General features: G+C 32.2%; 5 protein-coding genes across 7 annotated transcripts; all 5 read left to right on the top strand.

The window, feature by feature from the left end:
* Window positions 1–426: 426 nt before the first annotated feature.
* On the top strand, window positions 427–762 carry OCT59_024708 (uncharacterized protein; the record flags this gene model as incomplete). The annotated part of the gene is made up of 2 exons (XM_025325029.2): window positions 427–543; window positions 640–762. 2 exons carry the CDS (start codon window positions 427–429, stop codon window positions 760–762), a joined length of 240 nt encoding a protein of 79 aa, XP_025183224.2.
* Window positions 763–9480: 8718 nt separating this feature from the next.
* OCT59_024707 (uncharacterized protein) lies at window positions 9481–10669 on the top strand (the record flags this gene model as incomplete). Of its 3 annotated transcripts, none has more annotated exons than XM_066133385.1 (3): window positions 9481–10081; window positions 10167–10449; window positions 10575–10617. In XM_066133385.1, 3 exons carry the CDS (start codon window positions 9481–9483, stop codon window positions 10615–10617), a joined length of 927 nt encoding a protein of 308 aa, XP_065991623.1. The 3 variants fall into 3 exon arrangements, with proteins under 3 accessions (XP_065991623.1, XP_065991622.1, XP_025183228.1); XM_066133384.1 differs by having other exon boundaries at window positions 10565–10589; XM_025310358.1 differs by having other exon boundaries at window positions 10167–10669.
* A 107-nt stretch (window positions 10670–10776) lies between these two features.
* Window positions 10777–11067, top strand: OCT59_024706 (uncharacterized protein; the record flags this gene model as incomplete). Its single annotated transcript, XM_025310359.2, has 1 exon — window positions 10777–11067. One exon carries the CDS (start codon window positions 10777–10779, stop codon window positions 11065–11067), a length of 291 nt encoding a protein of 96 aa, XP_025183229.2.
* Window positions 11068–12684: 1617 nt separating this feature from the next.
* OCT59_024705 (uncharacterized protein) lies at window positions 12685–13876 on the top strand (the record flags this gene model as incomplete). Its single annotated transcript, XM_066133373.1, has 4 exons — window positions 12685–12721; window positions 12791–12871; window positions 13096–13472; window positions 13565–13876. 4 exons carry the CDS (start codon window positions 12685–12687, stop codon window positions 13874–13876), a joined length of 807 nt encoding a protein of 268 aa, XP_065991621.1.
* Window positions 13877–15569: 1693 nt separating this feature from the next.
* OCT59_024704 (uncharacterized protein) lies at window positions 15570–16344 on the top strand (the record flags this gene model as incomplete). Its single annotated transcript, XM_066133367.1, has 3 exons — window positions 15570–15787; window positions 15933–16049; window positions 16128–16344. 3 exons carry the CDS (start codon window positions 15570–15572, stop codon window positions 16342–16344), a joined length of 552 nt encoding a protein of 183 aa, XP_065991620.1.
* Window positions 16345–18213: the final 1869 nt, after the last annotated feature.

Genomic DNA, 18213 nt, shown 5'->3' with positions numbered 1-18213 from the left:
TTTACATAATTATTAGATTTTTTTTTCTGGAATGATAAATATTCAGTTTATTTTTTCAGATATATAAAAATGCCTTCTAAAAAATATTACATAGATTCGGAAAAAGAAAAGATATACACTATTGTGAATATCAAAGAGTCTATTATAGCGCTGGAACGTGATGTAACTAAAATACATCAAAATCTTAAAACAATTGCCCGAGAAATCTATTATCTATATAATGCTATGGCACCCTAAGATTTCAAAAAAATATTAAGAAGTGATATAGATGAAATGTACAATTCTATTTCTTATATTCATTTAGGAAAAGAAATACAATCCAGTGATAATTAATCAGTTATTTTTTCAGATAGGTCCTCTCCTGCAGATTGATAAATTCAGCTTTTATTTTTTTTCTGTGACAATAAATATTTAGTTATAGAAAAGATGGTAGTTAGACGAAATGATGTCTTCAGAACCAAGCATTCATCAAATAATAGCATACCATGTGAACAAATGAAGAAATTAAAAAAGGTATTTGAAGCAGATGGGCAGAATGCAGAAGTGATTAATTCTCTTGTTATGCATATAATAATGCTGAAGAAAAAATTACGTGATCATCATTCTCGTTTCAAAAAGCTTGAAAGATCTGTAGACTAGATAGGAAATTATATAGAAGAACAAACTGGCCTAGAGGCTGGCAAAGAACTAACAGATTCATCTGAGTCAAGTTCAGCTGAAGAGGATTCGCAAAGTAAAGTGTGGGAAGAAAAAATCTGGTAATAAGGAGGTGAAACCTAAAAGGAATCCAACCCAAGCTTGTAGAAATAATTGAATCAGCCAAATTATCTAATAATGGATAAGAAATCAAGAAATAATAGGCGCAAGACCGCAGGTAAGTTTACTAATAATCCCACGCAGTATTTGCCATTATGCAATCCAGCCAAATATGAGTACATATATGATAAGGCAACTGGCTTTATCACTGTCAAGAATATAAAGGAAGACAGGATTGTTAGCGTATTTGATTATCCCGAACTGTGCAAATATCTGAGAACCTGAACCAGTCCAGAGTAGTGATTAACTAAATATTGCACAATTTTATTTTTTCTTCCCAATAATTAGACTAACTTCTGCAGTACCAAAGGTAAGAATGGAAAGCGAGCGCCAAACCAAAAGGATCTTAGAGGGACCAAGTAAAAAAGATTTATCCAATAATTAACCTAGCGATCTGGAGGAGCTAACCAAAGTATTTGAGAAAAATTTGGAGGGACTAGAAAACCTTGTAAAATTGTTTAAAAGCGATGTTAGTAAAATGTTTAATATTTCTGATTCCAATTTACCAAGCAGATCGATTAATGCTAGTCCAGAGAAATGATTATCATCTCGGAAGAATTGCTGAACTATGCACTGTGCCTTCGGCCAAATTGTGCGATAAAATAAATAATCACATGAGCAGGTTTGTGTGACAGGAGAATTTCTCACATATCAAGCGAAAAGAAATTATATAAACTTCCTATTCTTATTTTTTTCCCAAATAAATGTGAGAAAATGTGAAGGGAGGTCTAGTTGCAACACAGGATCTACTCTAAAAGTAAATACTGACGGCAAAAGCATATGTTATGAAAGGCTAAGGGACTCACAATTTCAAGATCACCAGGCGTAAAACTAACTATGTGTCTCTCCATTAGATTTACATGTAAAAAGGTAAGAGAATTCCATTTGCATGTGCTTTCAAAGAGCTCTTGGCATCATACGACAATGCTAATTACACCTCATACCTCCCTAACTTTTCCCAGCAAGATATAAAGTATGTAGAAATATGTAAAAGTTCAGCCAACTTTCTGCAAATAACTTTTCCAGAGAAAATAGTTTCAATAGCATAGCTAACGTAAAATAAGGTAAGCATATGCCCTTAATTATATATGTATGCGAGGGTCCTTCTGAGACCAAGCAAGTTTTTTCTCACCATGGGCCTTGTATTTAGGAAAGCAAGATGTCTAATAAAACCAAGGAATCTGATAAGACTAAGACTCCTGACAAGCTTGACAAGTTTCTCGCTGGTGGGGATATTACTCTCAACTGTCTCATTTCTGATGAGGGAGTAAATGATATTTTTGAAGTAACGATATCTAACGCTAACAATAATAAAGTCTCTTCTCTCGTGAAGGCAATCAGAACTTATTGTCTAGATCGATTTCAAGATATAGATTCGACCAATTTGGCTTTATATAGGGTCACATTTATAGCTGATAGTGTCATAATCAACAGCTTAAATAAATCAGCGAAAAGTTGAGTAAAGTGCAATAAGAATGGAATTGCAAGACACAATTTTTACTCATTTTCCTATACAACCCCAATGTATCTTTGGTGGTGAAAAGGGAATTAATGTTATCGTATACCCTTCTGCTGAAAGGGTGCTGGAAGTACTAAGCAAAGATAATTAGATTTTTTTATCTATATTTCATTATCATGTAATAGCGATACAGTCACAATTTTTATGTATTGTAAGCCAGTTTGGTCCCTTTAGGGCCCTTCTGCCAATATTTTTTATTTCATAAATAAAGTATTATTATTTTAACGAACGTATATGAGAAACGGATCATGTATAATGATGCAATGCCTGTACTACATAAAAACCTATATTAACGCCTAATATTTTCTTTTCTGAACAGAATAAATTTTTATCTCACTCCAGAACGTAACACTATTTTTTTATCTGAGCCTATTATTACTATAAAAACGTAACACTATGTCTGAAACTAGTACACCTTATACTCCAGCTTCCACCTCCACTGTTGCTTGAAATGAGACAGTCTCGTTGGTGAACGAAATTAAAAAATATGACACAGCCAAGCTTATAGAATATTTGCAGGGACAGAAGCCCTATAAAAAGTATTTATATTTAAAATATAATTAAAAACTTTTTAAAATATATTTAAAATATACTTAAAATATATTTAATTTAAAAATTGCGAAATACTTATAATATACTTAAAATGTATTTAAAATTATCTTAAAATATATTTCTAATATATTTAATTTTTGCCCAAATACTTAAAATATACTTAAATTATATTTAAATTAAAATTTAAGTATATTATAGATATATTTTTTACATACTTAAAATATTCTTATAATATATTTCATAATATATTTTAAGTATATTTTAAGTATGTAAAAAATATACTTATAATAATTAAATATATTAGACAGTTATTTTAAGATAATTTTAAGTATATTTTAGATATATTAAAAATACATTATAAGTATTTTGCAATTTTTAAATTAAGTATATTTTAAATATATTTTAAGTATATTTTAAGTATAATACTTTTTATAGGGAAGGATTTAGGACTTAGCGAGTTAGCTCTTAAAATATTAGAAAATGAAGAGATTAATGGCCGTACCTTTTTCAAAGTAACCAAAGAAAAGCTTGAGTGTCATGGAATGAAATTAGGACCTGTAACAGCTCTTGTGGACTTTGCCAAGGAATATAAGGAGAAAAAGTTAAGGTCATTCTCCTCATATAAAACTAAGAAAGAGTTGAATGAAATGTTGTGCAAGTATGGGATTGTTAGCGGAGATATAACTTGCATTCCACAGTTCATTCCACGTAAGTAATATCAGATTAAAGGATTCTTTTATATATTTCGAGCTCACATATCATAATATAGCCACCCACACTATTAATGAAAGCACTCCTAAATTTAAGCTATGCATTGATAATATCCTTCGTAGAATAAAAAATATGGGACCAGTTGTAAATAGTAACAAATCTATGTAGTGCAAGTATATTTCAACGATCTTACATACGGCTGTAAGTATTCTCGATGACTTGGTAATCACACCTCAGGCAAATATAATTGGTGAAGAAAACACAGGCCGTGTCGACTATACCATCAAAAAAATTATCAGCGAGTTATTGAAGGAAATAATTTGCATAACCGAAGGCAAACAGAATCAAGCAACTATGGGTATCTATTGCTAACTTACTTTTCTATTTCCCTCTAGATGAATATAATTATGAACAAGAAAAAATGGAAGGTTGATGAGGCATTCGATCCTGACTATGACTATGTCTATGGTATAGTCAGTACTGAGACAGACTGGTACTTCATTCTGCATAGCACTGAAGGCATCTATAGTACGAGCAGGACTGAGTATCGAATTTCACTTACAGAAAACGCTCTCAAAGATGATACAGAATTGCGTAAAAATGTGAAGAGGGTTTTAGAAGTGATCGTAGGATTATTAAAGGATAGAGCAGTAGGTAGTGAGGAACTCGCAACTAAGAAGCGCCATATAAAAGAGATAGTTAAGAAAAAATAATTATGTATATTAGATAGATGTCATATATCACAGGCTACGTCCTGAACATTTGTATTAATTTATATATTAATAAAAAAAAATTGAATTTTGCAGGTATATATGACTATAAGCGAAAAAATATATAGTCATTGAACTGCCATTTCAGGGTTATAAACAATTTATTTATATCATAATCACGCCTTAATAAAATGCTCATGCTAGAGCTAATATATGTTCTGATCCTAAAACACTAGTCTTGGTAAATACATCATATAATGCATCTGGTCTATGCTTTGAAGGAGCTAAATTCGAATGATGAAGGAATTTCATAAGCACGTCGTTTCTCCAAGCTTTCAATTCTTTATGCTTTCAAGTTATTCCTATTAGCATAGTCAAGTTATCACTGGAATAATTTATTTGGATTAGATTTTGAAGCAAAGATCATTTATTTTTTTTGAGAGTAAATAGACTCGCTCCTCCTATGACAGCAAATTCTACACTAATAGGAAAGTTTTTACGAATATCTGCTCTAGTTGCTAAGACAGATAAAGGTGGAATTAAGGCTGGATAGTAGAAGTCAATTAAGGCTTCTAATTCGAATTCACCAATATTTATAGTCCCAATATCTTCTAAATAATCTGAAAGTCTATCAGCATATTTATAACCTTCACGAATCAACTTCTGGAATAGCTTTCCTTTTGGGTTGATCTATCAGTCTGACAAAATATTGAGTACTGTTTTTTGTGTATCCATAGAAATGTAAGTAATATGATGTGGTATATATTTTTTGTTTTTTTCCACCCAAGTTCAATTCAGATTTTTCCATTTTGAAATTCGAATTCTATAATGTGAAAGGTGCAAGAATATAATAAATGGATCGTTTTACCTGCCCACATTAAAAAAGATGGAAGTGTTTGTGGCCGTATTTGCACTTGCTTGGTGGGATGCTTGCTCCACTGGAAATCAGGTGCAAATAATATGCTAAAATTTCTATGTAGAATATATGATAAACCTACATTATCTTATACAGACTATTGCTTTAAGCATGCCAAAAAAATTTATCGTCATGCTGAAAGGGAGAGGCAACAAAAAAAAAGTATAGCATTACTCTGTAACTGTATATTAGCAAGAGGCAAGACCCTGCATAGTAGTGCTCCGAAAAAAATCTGATCTGATCAGATTTGATCTGAATCTGATCTGTCAGATTCAGATCAGATCAGATAAATTTAATCTGCTGTTCAGATTCAGATCAAATTTTTTTTTGATCTGAACAAATCAGATTAGCTTCAAATCAAATCAGATCAGATCAGATCAGATTCAGATTAGGCTTATTTAAAATCTGAATCTGATCAGATTTGATCTGACAGATTTGATTCAAATCTCAGATTTGATTTTACTAATAATTTCAGCCGAATTCATAATGCCGGCTGGAATTAATTCATAATTTTAAACTCCAGTCAAAACGGATATGTCGATCATTTCCTTTTTTGGCGATAACCGTTCCACAAAAAATTTTTATAGGAACCAATTTGGCATTTTGTGTAACCTAAATTTCCTTTTTAGGAAATTCAATAATTCCTGCCGGAGTTAAGTGCATAATTCTGGCCGAATTACATATTTACAAATGGATTTTGTTTTTTATCGCCATAGCGAAATATCGCCACACCCCAAAATATCACATGATAAACAATTTCACGTGATTGATATATTTACATGTTCGAACAATTATTATTTATTAGCATAGCGAAAAAAAATAATATATTATTATACACATTATTACAGCAAATAGTACATTAATTATACATTATAATAATATTAATGAATTAGTCATCTATTCATTGTTCTTTGCAATTCTTTTGATAATGCCCAACTTTCCCACATTTTTTACATCGACGTTGTGTTTTTGTTTTAGAACTAGATATTTCACATGATGACTTAAACCTTTTCGTACCCAATGGTCTTCCTTTTCCACGCCGTTTCTTTGGATTCTGTAACAATGGTATTGATGGATCGAAATTCTCCTTGTCACTTGTGTCATCATATTGATAAAATTCTTCAGAGTCCGTTTCATCATCATCATTTTTATCATCCGCAAATTCTTGTAGTAAACTGATAAGCTGTTCCGATTTAGAAGTTGTTTGTAAAGCCTTATTTAAGGCTTTCTTATATACACCATGTAATTTACCATAAACAATTCTTTGTTCAAGAACTGTTAATCTTTCCTCACAATAATCATTATTGTTTTGATCAAATAAACATAAACTTGATACAAATTCGTCGGTATTATATTCAATCTTTTGATTGTCTTGTAAAAACTTATCAGCAGTTATAAATAATTCTTGTACAGCATTTCTGTCTTCATTATACCATCGCGTTGGAATAAATCTAATATGAAAAACTGCTTCTTTTGTAGTTAACATCACTTGAAAATAATGTCTGCATATAATACCACTCTGTACAATTGAAAGACAAGAACAAATATATCCCCAATTTTGTAATAATAAAATGTAATGCTTGATCTTTTGACGAATTACCAACACTGACAGCCCAAATTTCTTTAACATTATTTAGACCAACATAACTTATTATTTGTTTTAAAGTAGCCTGTGGAAGATCAATTTCTGATGCTTCATCAGAATTTTTAGTTAATAATTCTTCTTCCATTACTTCACAATTTCGTTCAACCAGCATTGCTACATAATATAGCGATTGGTTCATCTCATCACGATGCATTTTTAACATTGTAGGAGTAAGATAATGTTGAAGAATTTGATCGATTTTAGAAAATAAAAAGTTTGAATTTTTCTGATGTCATATGGTAGGAATCGATAAACGCCAGAAATTATATTCATTTTCCTTGTCTTGCAAATCAAGTAGTCTTTGAATTTCAGCTACAAGATCGCATAATGGTATGTTGGAATTGTGCAATAATCGTTTTAAACAGCCATTTACAGATTCAACTCTAGAACTGGCTATCATTCCTCCTGTAAACTTGAATTTAGTATAACAATGAGCCCAATACATTTTTGTTTTATAAATAAATTCCAGATATGTTTTAGCATTAGGATAATTTTGTAAAAGGTTGTTGAACCATTGCTCAAAAACATTTTCCACAATACAATTTCTACAACTATAGAATGCTGTTAGGAATGCTTGATAATCATTGCCTAGCAATTTTCTGAGATTTTTATGTAAATTTTGTGTAATATGGTATGCACAGTGAATAGGATAACTTGATGGAAGGGTTTGTCGAATAGCTGCATCAACAGCTGAATCAGAATCAGTTATTATAACAATTGGCTGCATACCAGTTGATTTCGTTAATTGGGTAAACATCCAAACATGAGATTCGAAACTTTCATCTAGTAGAAGAGCTTGCGCAAGTAAAACATTACGTCTATCATTATTAAAACCAACAACTAATGATAAGGCCATGCCGTATCTGTTTGTCTTATGAGTAATATCATTTATGACACAATCAGAATAACATACCCAATTTTCTACTTGAACTGGAGTCATCCAGAATAAATATGTTAATGTATTATCATCGTCCCATCCCCGAACCACAACCCATCGAGAATCTTTTTCTTTTTCATTATCAAGCCAATTAGAAATTTGAGCAGCATCATTTGACAAAGATTTGCTATTTGGGCGAAACTTTTTAATAGTAGCATAAAGATCCTTCGAAAATATAGGGTGTGAAGGAAATTTCCCTTCAAGAAACTTTCGTTGAGATGTAGCACCAAACTTGCAGTGAATGGTCATAAACTTAATGTCTTCAATCATTTCCATAGTAAATTTCTTTGATTCCTCAAATTCAATAATTGACCTATTTAATGGATGATTATGATCTTCATTGATTTTATTTATAGACATCAGACCTTCGGGATTTTTGTTTTTTGGACATGAAACATTAATGGAAAAGGGACAATTTAATTTCTTTGTAGCAGTATTTCTTGATGAATTTGATTCATAAGTACGTCCATGAGAGCAGATAAATGTTCTTCGACGAATAACACCATCATCACGAGTGACACGATCTTTTATTAAATGAAAGCCTTGTTGTTTTGCCCATTCATTTAAAAACATTTCACATTCATCCCACGAAGTAAATTTCTTTCCTGAAAACAAAGCTGAATCACTATTTTCATTAAGCAATAGTAATCTATCAATACCTATTATATAATCGCAAAATAAACAATAAAAATTTTAGTAAATATGACGAAATCTTAACACTAAACTGTAACCCTCTCTAACCCAAACCCTAACCCTAACTAATCCTAACCCTAACCCTAACCAGACCCTAACCCTCTAACCAGACCCTAACCCTAATCCTAACCAGACCCTAACCCTAACCCTAACCCTAATCCTAACTCTAATACTAACATGAATTCAAAACAACATATTTCATAGCAAAGATACCTGCAGCTGCTAATAAGTTTGATGATTCATCAGTATCGCCAGTACTGTCAGTAGCGTCAGTATAAGCTCGTTCATTTACATTCATATTAGAAGTGGTGTTGTTGTAATTAAGGTAGTAGGTTATGGGTAAAAATATCAGTGTTTTTATAAGGAATAGTTAGATAAAAAGAGTAAAAATGAATGAAATAACTTTATAAATACTTGTGTCGGTTAAAATGCTAAAGGAGGGAAAAAAAGCTTCGTGAGAAGGATAAAAAAGTTTCGTGGGAAGTATAAAAAAAGTTTAAGGATAAAAAGAAAGCGTGGGAAGAGATTTGATAATCATTACTTCATATCACGTGACATATCACATGACAAATGGATACTAGCGATGAATCGCATACGCGATAAATGATAATTTTCTTTACAAATTATAGCTTTAGAATTTATAATATATTTATTCAGATTCAAATCAGATTCAAATCAGATCAGATTTAGATTAAATTTAAACCGATCTAATTCAGATCAGATCAGATCAGATCAGATTTAATTAATTTCAGATCAGATTGAATCTAAGTAAAATCTGATCTGATCTGATCTGTTAGGAGCACTACTGCATAGATACTTCGTCATGTATCGGATTAATTAACCATCATGTATTTATTTTTTGCATGTATTAATAAAAATCTCTTTTCTTGGCAAAAAGTGCGTGAATTTTTTTTTCACACAATTATATGATTTTTTATTTGACATAACATAAATATAATAAATTCATCACTAATGTGAGTAATGAATTATATTATATATACTACATTAAATGCTTTTAAAGAATCATGGCCAGATATAGATACGTCTGTGTGGGATATCTTAGCTGGAAGAATTCGTGAATTGCTTTTATGTTCAGAATGTCATGAACTTATTTTCACAAATCCGCAACAAAAAAATATTACTATTCTTACAGATAGATATATGATTCATAGTGTTTGTCTTGAATGTCCTGCTACTAAAGTCAAAGAAAGGAATGATATTTCTCAGATAAAAGCTTCACAGGATACTAAACCCTTGAATCATAATTCTGATATGATTAAAGCACTTATTATAAAAGAACAAGAAGCCTTGCCATTAAGGCACTTCGCAGAACCTACTATTTCTTATCTGAAAAATAGCACTTTACATAATAACTCACAAAATGACTCAGGATTACGTTCTCGAAGAAACCACCTGCCCCTTAAAATCAGTTCCATTGAGAATGATTTAATATCTGATCCTGATATCAAACAGCAAACTCAAGACATTACTAATTTGCAGGATATGTGTTCTATTAAAGATATTTCTTTCGAGAAAGCTCTATTGGGGGATAGAGAGATTGGATGGAGAATACAAGAAAAAGGTTAGTAATAAGATCAGGCAAAGAAATAAGGAAAAAAAGCTTCAAGACTTGGATTTACCTAGTACTTCTGTTATCCTTTCGTCAGAATTATCCACAAGTTCGCATCCTATCTCTAATAATCCTGTCTTATCAGAACAAAATGCTAAAATAAAAGCACTTCAAATAGATATACAGCCTTTGATACAAGAATTGCTTATAGAACCTTTAGAAGAAGATTGTGTTAAGGTTGTTAATGTGGAGGAGAGTACTGCTATTGATCAATCGTTTGCAATCAAATTAGCCTATCTATATGAAAAAATGAAACTTACTGAAATTAGGACTATACAAGCCAAACAAGATGAAATCATGAGCTGGTATTGCTATAGAAGGTATTTTGAAAAAAGACATAATGAGATTTTGCCTGAAATCCTAAAGAAAGGATTTATTACGAATAAAAAAACCTATGAACTTGCGAGTGGGCAGATTTATGATGAAATGCTACAGCATCTTTCAGGAGTCTCTCGTGTAAACTTGCGCAAAAAAATTCAACTAACTAAGCCCATATATATATTATTTAACGATATGATTGGAGAAAATAAGATAATGTGAATCAAATCGTATAGTACAAATAAACTCTCAAAATTAACTGACATGCAAATTGATACTATTAAAACAATACTGCGTGAAAAAATTCACGCACTCACGTGACTTCAGAAATGATCACTAGTGATGCAACTGCGCCTGCCAAATCTAAAGTAAGAATTCCAATTACACCCACTAATTCTTCAGTTTCAGTCAATTCATCGGTCATCCCATATGATGCTCGTGCTCCTTATATCAATGTGACTTTGAAAGAATATCCCTACCTATCCTTATATAATAGTGATAGACATAATGACAGATATGAATTTAAGAGTTCAGGCTTATATTCTGGATGTGAAAAAGAGCATAATAAAGGGAAGGTAGTTGGCCGAGGTATAAAGAGCTCTTACTACATTAAGTGTTAGTTCTTATCGAATGAAAAAGAAATCAAGATAAATGCTCCATCGGAAATGATTTCATCAGGCATGTCTCAAGTAAATGTATTAAAGGCGTGAGTTCAATCTAAGCCAACTTATGACCGCACCTATTTTCGCAATAAAATATTGGATCAATATCCTAATCTATATAAAGAAGGTAGTAGTGAAAAATTCGATTATTATGGGATGACTGATGAGACATCATGCGGGGACTACATCTGCCCATTATGTAATTTAGGTCATGATTATACTTCTCCGCTAATTAATTACGTCATATTTCGGCGAACGGACCAATTCACTATTTATTATAAAATTACTATGAATTAATTACGTCTGTCAAAATACATTACGTCTGTCAAAATAAATTTAATTAGTATTTTGTCATTTTGACGAAAAGTATAGTCATGATGATAAAGAAATAGAAGGTAGGTATAAATCCGGATCTTACTTTATTAAATGTAAACAGCGTGAAATTGAAATAGTTGCATAGTCTCACTTTACAATAAATAGTCTGGAAATTTTTAATCTTTTTTTCAAATGAATAGGTCTATATGAAAAAAAAGAGATTTAAATTGTCTGCAATCATATAAAAAGGAAAATGACTGAGTTTGTTAAAATACTAACTGCTGATTATCTGGATTAGTATGCCAAATTAACTGGGTTACCAAGTATTTTGACAGATAAGATTCGTTTCAAATTATATAAAAGATATAAAAAAGAAAATGGAAATGAACCATAGCAATTAACAGAAGCTGTGATAAGTATATCAGAAAAACCTTGCTTTAGCGCCTCTGGCCAAGCCTCTGATTTCAAACTTATTATTTTCAAAGCCAGACCCAATCCAGAATTAATTATCAAATCCATCTTAGAGCACTTTCCATACTTGAAATTCTGAAATAGTTTTAGGGGAATTGATAATTATAATTTTGCATCACTTCAGCCGTGGAGCTCACCATGCCCTATTTGTAATGGAAAACATGGGAATTATGGATTACATGGCTCATGGTACTGCAAAAATGGGAATCAGTTCCCTTATAATCCTGAATTAGCGAAGTTGCTATCTCAAGATAAGTGGGAATATTGTCTTACCTGCAACACTTCAAGCAAAAAACTTAAGTTCGCAATCATAGCCACATAATGGCATTGTTGTATGCCAAATGGCAGATCAATAGTCAAGGCAGTAAAAGATAGTATGAACAAAATTAAGTACAATATATTTACATATTGATGCATCATATAATTTATTCTTGAAATTTCCCCCATATACTCAAGCTTTCAAAATATATCCTTAAAACATTAAAGTCATATAAATAGGAAAGGCCCCTAGATAATGAATCTTTTTATCTACCTTGTACAAGTAAAGCAAAAAAATTATATATATCAGATATGTTATTCAGGAAAATCGATTGTTGGCACGTGCGAAATTTGGCGCAGTATTAGAAAGTCAAAATGATCATGTGATGATCTTTTATTGTTAAATATTCTGATAACTTACATCAATCAATCATAAAGTATTCACATAGATATTAAAAATTAAAAATAAAAATCAATCATAAAGTATTTATTAGAAAGCTTGCCATGAGGTGATTTGTACTCGTTACAGCCATGAAAAAATTCAAAAGAATATTTTCTAGAAAGAAAGGTTCGGTTTTTTGCAAGGTTTAATGTAGAACTTTCAATCATATTGTACTGAATATTCTGCTAATTACAGCTAAAGGTGAGTCTACTATTATTACCCCAGCAAGCGAGACTGTTAATGTCGAAGCTGTTAATGTCGAAGGAAATGCTGAAGGTACTTCAACTAATACGAAACAAAATATTGTGGCCACAGCTAAAGATACTTCAGCTCAAATCATCGAGGAATTAGACTCCCTTCATTCTTGAAACTCCACCCAAAACTGTGGATTCCCTTCGTGCGTATGAAAAAGATACTGATGAGGCACAGAGATTTTTAGGTACGACCAAAATTTTGTATATTATATTATTCTATTGTCTAATTAACTAACATCTTTATAGATCGTATGGGAAATGATTTCAGATGGCCTACTTCTATGCCCCAAAACACCAGAGATCAAGTCTTCTGGGTTTTCACTGATAACGATGTAACCGAAGATGATCAAGAATACGCGCTAAATTGCATTTATTTTTATAATAGTCTTGATAATGGAATGTTTGATGAACATAAACAGGATTGGGTGCTGGTGTACAAGCAGAGTGTGGTTGAATATGGAGAAAAGAAGTCAAATAAGCAACGGTCAGATCTTGATCGTGAAATGCCTGGTGCCCTTTATCTCCCAGTAGATTCATTACTTCGTGGAGAATTTCTTAATCCTAAAATTCCCGCAGCGAGAGCAGTACTTTCCCAACGTTCTGCTGGTGGGGGAGAATATATGGTTTGATACATTTAAACTCACACTTTTTTTTTGATCTATATAATTTGCTTTGCTATTTAGTTTTTTGTTAATAAAGAATAATATTAATAAAGATTCAAGTTCGAGTCAAAAGAGTTGGAGACGAAAATACAAATTTTATTACTCTTGCTTATCGATTTAATGATACAAAAAATCGGAATAAACTTTACAAGACAGTTATTGACACAGGTGCTCCAGAGACAATACTACCCTACGAAGTCCGTTCATACCTAGGAACAGGATGGGAAAGACAAGCGGTAGTTGCGCCTGGATATGGAGTACCTGCTAACTTGTTTTTAGCTACAGACCCATTTCAAGTATCTATTGGGGATGATAATAATTGGAGCAGATGGGTCCAGACCAATACGCTTTGGGTGTGGGAATGAAAGGCCGGTGACTAGGTGGATTCTTCCCTCATCGGGAATGATGTACTGGACCAATTTACTTATGTCCACTGGAGTGGAGGAGGACTTTTTTTCTTGAATCAACGACATGAAGGTCCACTAAGTGCATATTTAGATAACCTATCACCTTGACATACTTAATACAGATTGCATTGCTTCAGAAGTGAAATGAAATGACTTGTTGAAAATTAGTCCATACGCAATCTGATTTGTCTAAATTATGCCCAAATTAGAAAATGCAAAAAAAACTTATCACTTAATGCATAACTTTGAAACCTGTCCATAATATTACATTCTATTTTTAACTCGTGTATACTTTATTGTGATGTAATCGCTGTTACCAATAGATATGCTCAAAAGATAGGATTTCCTGACCCAAAGATCAGCAAAATTTTTGTCATATGATTTTTATGGCTTCGAGAAAGGTTACACAAAATGTTCTAATTATGCCCAAAAGATGTTTAGAATTTCAATACTACAGGCAAAGAAAAAATAGCACGGGTAAAATGAGTAGATGATACCAATTATGTAATTGCTGAAGTTTTAAAAGCACGTAATATTGTGCCACATTTTACTGCGCCCTGGTGACGATTAAAAAAATACTGCGCCATGAGTTATGTCAGTTACACGTTTCTTTTTTTTAGCTATACAGATCATTTTTGCCAAGAAAAAGTGCGTGAATTTTTTTCACAGTGTCACATGATTTTTTCACAGAGTACTGCGATAAATTATCACTTGACATACTTTACTACACCACATGATTTATTTCATTTTTTCTGCGCAATATTGACGAGCCCGGACACGGTGTCCAGACTCTACCATCAGAAAAAATAGTATTTCTTGCACATGTATTTCAACATGTATTAATAAAGCATTTTGGGGGTTTTATTTTAGTGTTTGACATGCATCAATGAACTGCTAAATATAATATAAAGTACTTTTTGCCCGAACATCATGGAAAATAATTTGCTACTTCCAATAAGATTTCGAATAAAAAACCATGGCTAATTTGCTGACTACTGCGCCATATGATTAATCCTTTTTTCTGCGCAAGTTAAGCCTGGACACCGTGTCCAGACTCTACCATCAGAAAAAAAAAGAATTTCGTTTCACATGTATTCTCAAACATATAATAAAGCATTTGCATATCCGGCCCATATCGGGCTTTATTTTTTAAATGTGTATAACGAGCCCGGACACCGTGTCCAGACTCTACCATCAGAAAAAATCCGAAATCTGATTGGCCGATCATCTCGTGATATATAGAAACTCGCCAGCTGATCCCAGAGGGATCGCTCCTGGAACATTCCTAGAACTATCGGGGAACTAAGGGAGATTTCATGTAATACGATATACAGTACAAACCAATTTAGCCGAAGGCGCTATGCATATGCATGTAAATATAAAATTAGCATAGCCGGCTAGATATGACCCTATATAAATCTCGATATGCTCGTAATCGAATAAAAAAAAATGAATTTTGGATTTACTAGCATGTAGTCTCACAGATAGGCTACAAACCAATTAACCGCTAATTAAATCCGTATAAATTTGAATGGTGATATTATCTAGTATAAGTTGCTAAAGAATTGTCAGAATTCATTAAAAATACTATAAAACTCTGAAATTGCTATAAATCTCTAATTTACTAATAATTAGTTATACTAGCATAGCTATGCCTGGTGACATGGTTAAAATCATTATAGATAGGGTTTATAATAAAATTGTACCTAAACCTATCAATCTCCGCCCTGGATATGATATGGAACATGTTTTTAACTATCGACCTCAAACTGATAACTATCGATATGAAAAAGTGGTTGAAATAGAAAAACAATATGATTATTTATCTATTATTAGACCTCATGAAACTCCTCAGCAATGGCTAATCGTGTAAGAGGTTCTCTGCAAGAACTACTTTCTAAGCAAGGATATAGTTTATATCATGTGTATTGCCTCTTCGCTTCCTTTGGGCAAGTAAAATCCACAACATACTATGTTAATGGTGATTTATATAGTACCCCTTTGAATATCGTAGACCTAGTGTCCATAAAAGTCAGATGGCTATCTGCTTTAAATGCCAGAAATTGGTAAAGATTACCAAAGTAGAGCCTAGAAAGGAATATTATAGTGGCTGGGGAGATGGGCCTATGAGGTTGAGTCTGAAGATTTGATGAAGAATCATTAGAATTACTTTTGCTTCAAGGCTAATACTGCAACTATAGCAACTAAGTGCTTCAAATTTCGAGCCAGCTTGTATTTCTATTACCTCTGGTAACCAAGAGATGGTTTCACCAACTTCTTATCAATCATCGAATTGCAGAAGTAATACAAGCGAAATATTTATCTCGTCTCTGTATGCAAAACAAAATAATTTACTACCATCTATAAACTATCTTAATCGACCAGTATTAAAATTAGATGATGGAACAGAAATTACAATTGTTTAGAAGGAATTTTCTGAGAATAATCTTAGTATTTTTTCCCAGAATCTAGGCCTGGCTAATTTTTTGGCTAATTTTTAGGTGGAAAGTTTTGCTGGAAACAAATAGAATACCCAAACTTCTAGGAAAATATGGAATTTCTGAACTTCCAGAAATATTTTTTTCCAGGAATTTTCCAAGATTATATCACTTACCTATAATCGAATATATGTCCAGCCAACCAAATTTCAACGAACACTATAAGAATTTGTTTGACCAATTACCCCCATTCATGAAAAAAGATGCATGGTTGCATCTTACAACCCGCAAAAATAATCCCTTATTTGAGGAACAGGCTAAAAGTATTCATTCGGATATTGAGGAATTGCTTACTAGAGAAGTTGATAGATACTTTAATAAAAAAAATTGCCAGAAGATTAAGATCGAAGCAAATACCTTCTCTGATGGTTCTAGTACATTATCCTGGTTAGATGGGTTTGAAAAACAGTTAGAGGAACGTGAGCTTCATGTATAGCAACAGGAGAATAATATTAAGAAAACTATTGAGGCCCAGGTTGCTGAGGAATGTAAATATCTAAAAGATGAATATGATGCTCTTAAGTCTCGTCTAGAGAGTGAATATAATAATTGCATGGTAGATATGAAATAAAAGACATATTCATTTAAATATTAATTGGAATCCCAGCATAATTCACACTTAGCTGAGCTAGAGAAGCAATATAAATCTCATATCTCTGCTTTGGATAAAGCTAATGCTATAAAAGATAAGGAGATTGGCAAGTTATCCTCTACTATTTCCCAGCTTATGAATGAAAAATGGGATATAAAGAAGACTGCCGATTCTGTATGTAAAGATTTGGAGGATATTATTTTTACTAAAGACCTAAAAATTATAGCTCTCAATGATCGAGTAATATTCTCCAATCCTAGTGCTGGAAGTGATGGGACAATTGAGCCAAATACATTTATTTCTTTTCATGATGCTGAATATTGGACTAGAAAACGGGAAGATGCAAAGAGTAATCTAAATATCCAAAAAAAATATACTTTCTGAAAATCTGTCTAAGATGATTAGTCTAGTTTAATCTTAGACCCAACATTGACTGGTTGTGAACTTATTCTAGACTCGACATTATCTGGTTGTAGATTCATTGTAGACTTGATATTAACCCGCTGTAGACTCATTGTAGACTCAACATTACCCAACGTAAACTTGACTTTATCTTGTTGTAGACTCATTGTAGACTCGCTATTAATCCAGCATTTAGTTTTTTTATGACGTAAAAATAAATAAGGATATCTGAATTCCTTTTTACAATACATACATGCCCGATCATCTAGTTTTTTTTGGCTTTACAGGAAACCATTCTTCTGGCTCCTTTCCTACAGTGAAGACATTACGCTGGGATTTGTGAACTGATAGGGGGATTGTGATAGTCTTTCCGTTACATGTAGCCTTAAATTCTCCTTTTATTAAAGGCTCCTATCCAGCTCAATATTGCCATTGTGTCCCAAGAATTACTAAAGATTTAGCATTTCCATTCTAATTCTTTTCCGCAGGCACAACAGAAAATTCATCTGTAATAGTGGTTGTATTTTCTCCTGAACCAATTGTTATAGGAATATCCTCCATAGTACCAATGAATAGAGATTTGCTTACAACTCCATTAAGCGTATACAGTCAAACCTTGATATAGCGAACCTTTGATATAGTGAATTTTTTAGACAACTATAATAAATTTCCCCTTGCTATAACGAATTAACTAATCAAATCTCTTAAAATCTTCACTATAGTCCTATAGTAAAGTTGAGGTCTGGAACCTAGGGTTCGTTATAATAAGAGTTGACTGTAGATCTTTATCCTATTAATTTTGA

Source organism: Rhizophagus irregularis, chromosome 5 (genome assembly GCF_026210795.1).
Source record: "Rhizophagus irregularis chromosome 5, complete sequence".
Classification (NCBI taxonomy): domain Eukaryota; kingdom Fungi; phylum Glomeromycota; class Glomeromycetes; order Glomerales; family Glomeraceae; genus Rhizophagus; species Rhizophagus irregularis.
The sequence above is the reverse complement of the archived record's forward strand: the minus strand, read 5'-3'. Positions and strand labels throughout refer to the sequence as shown.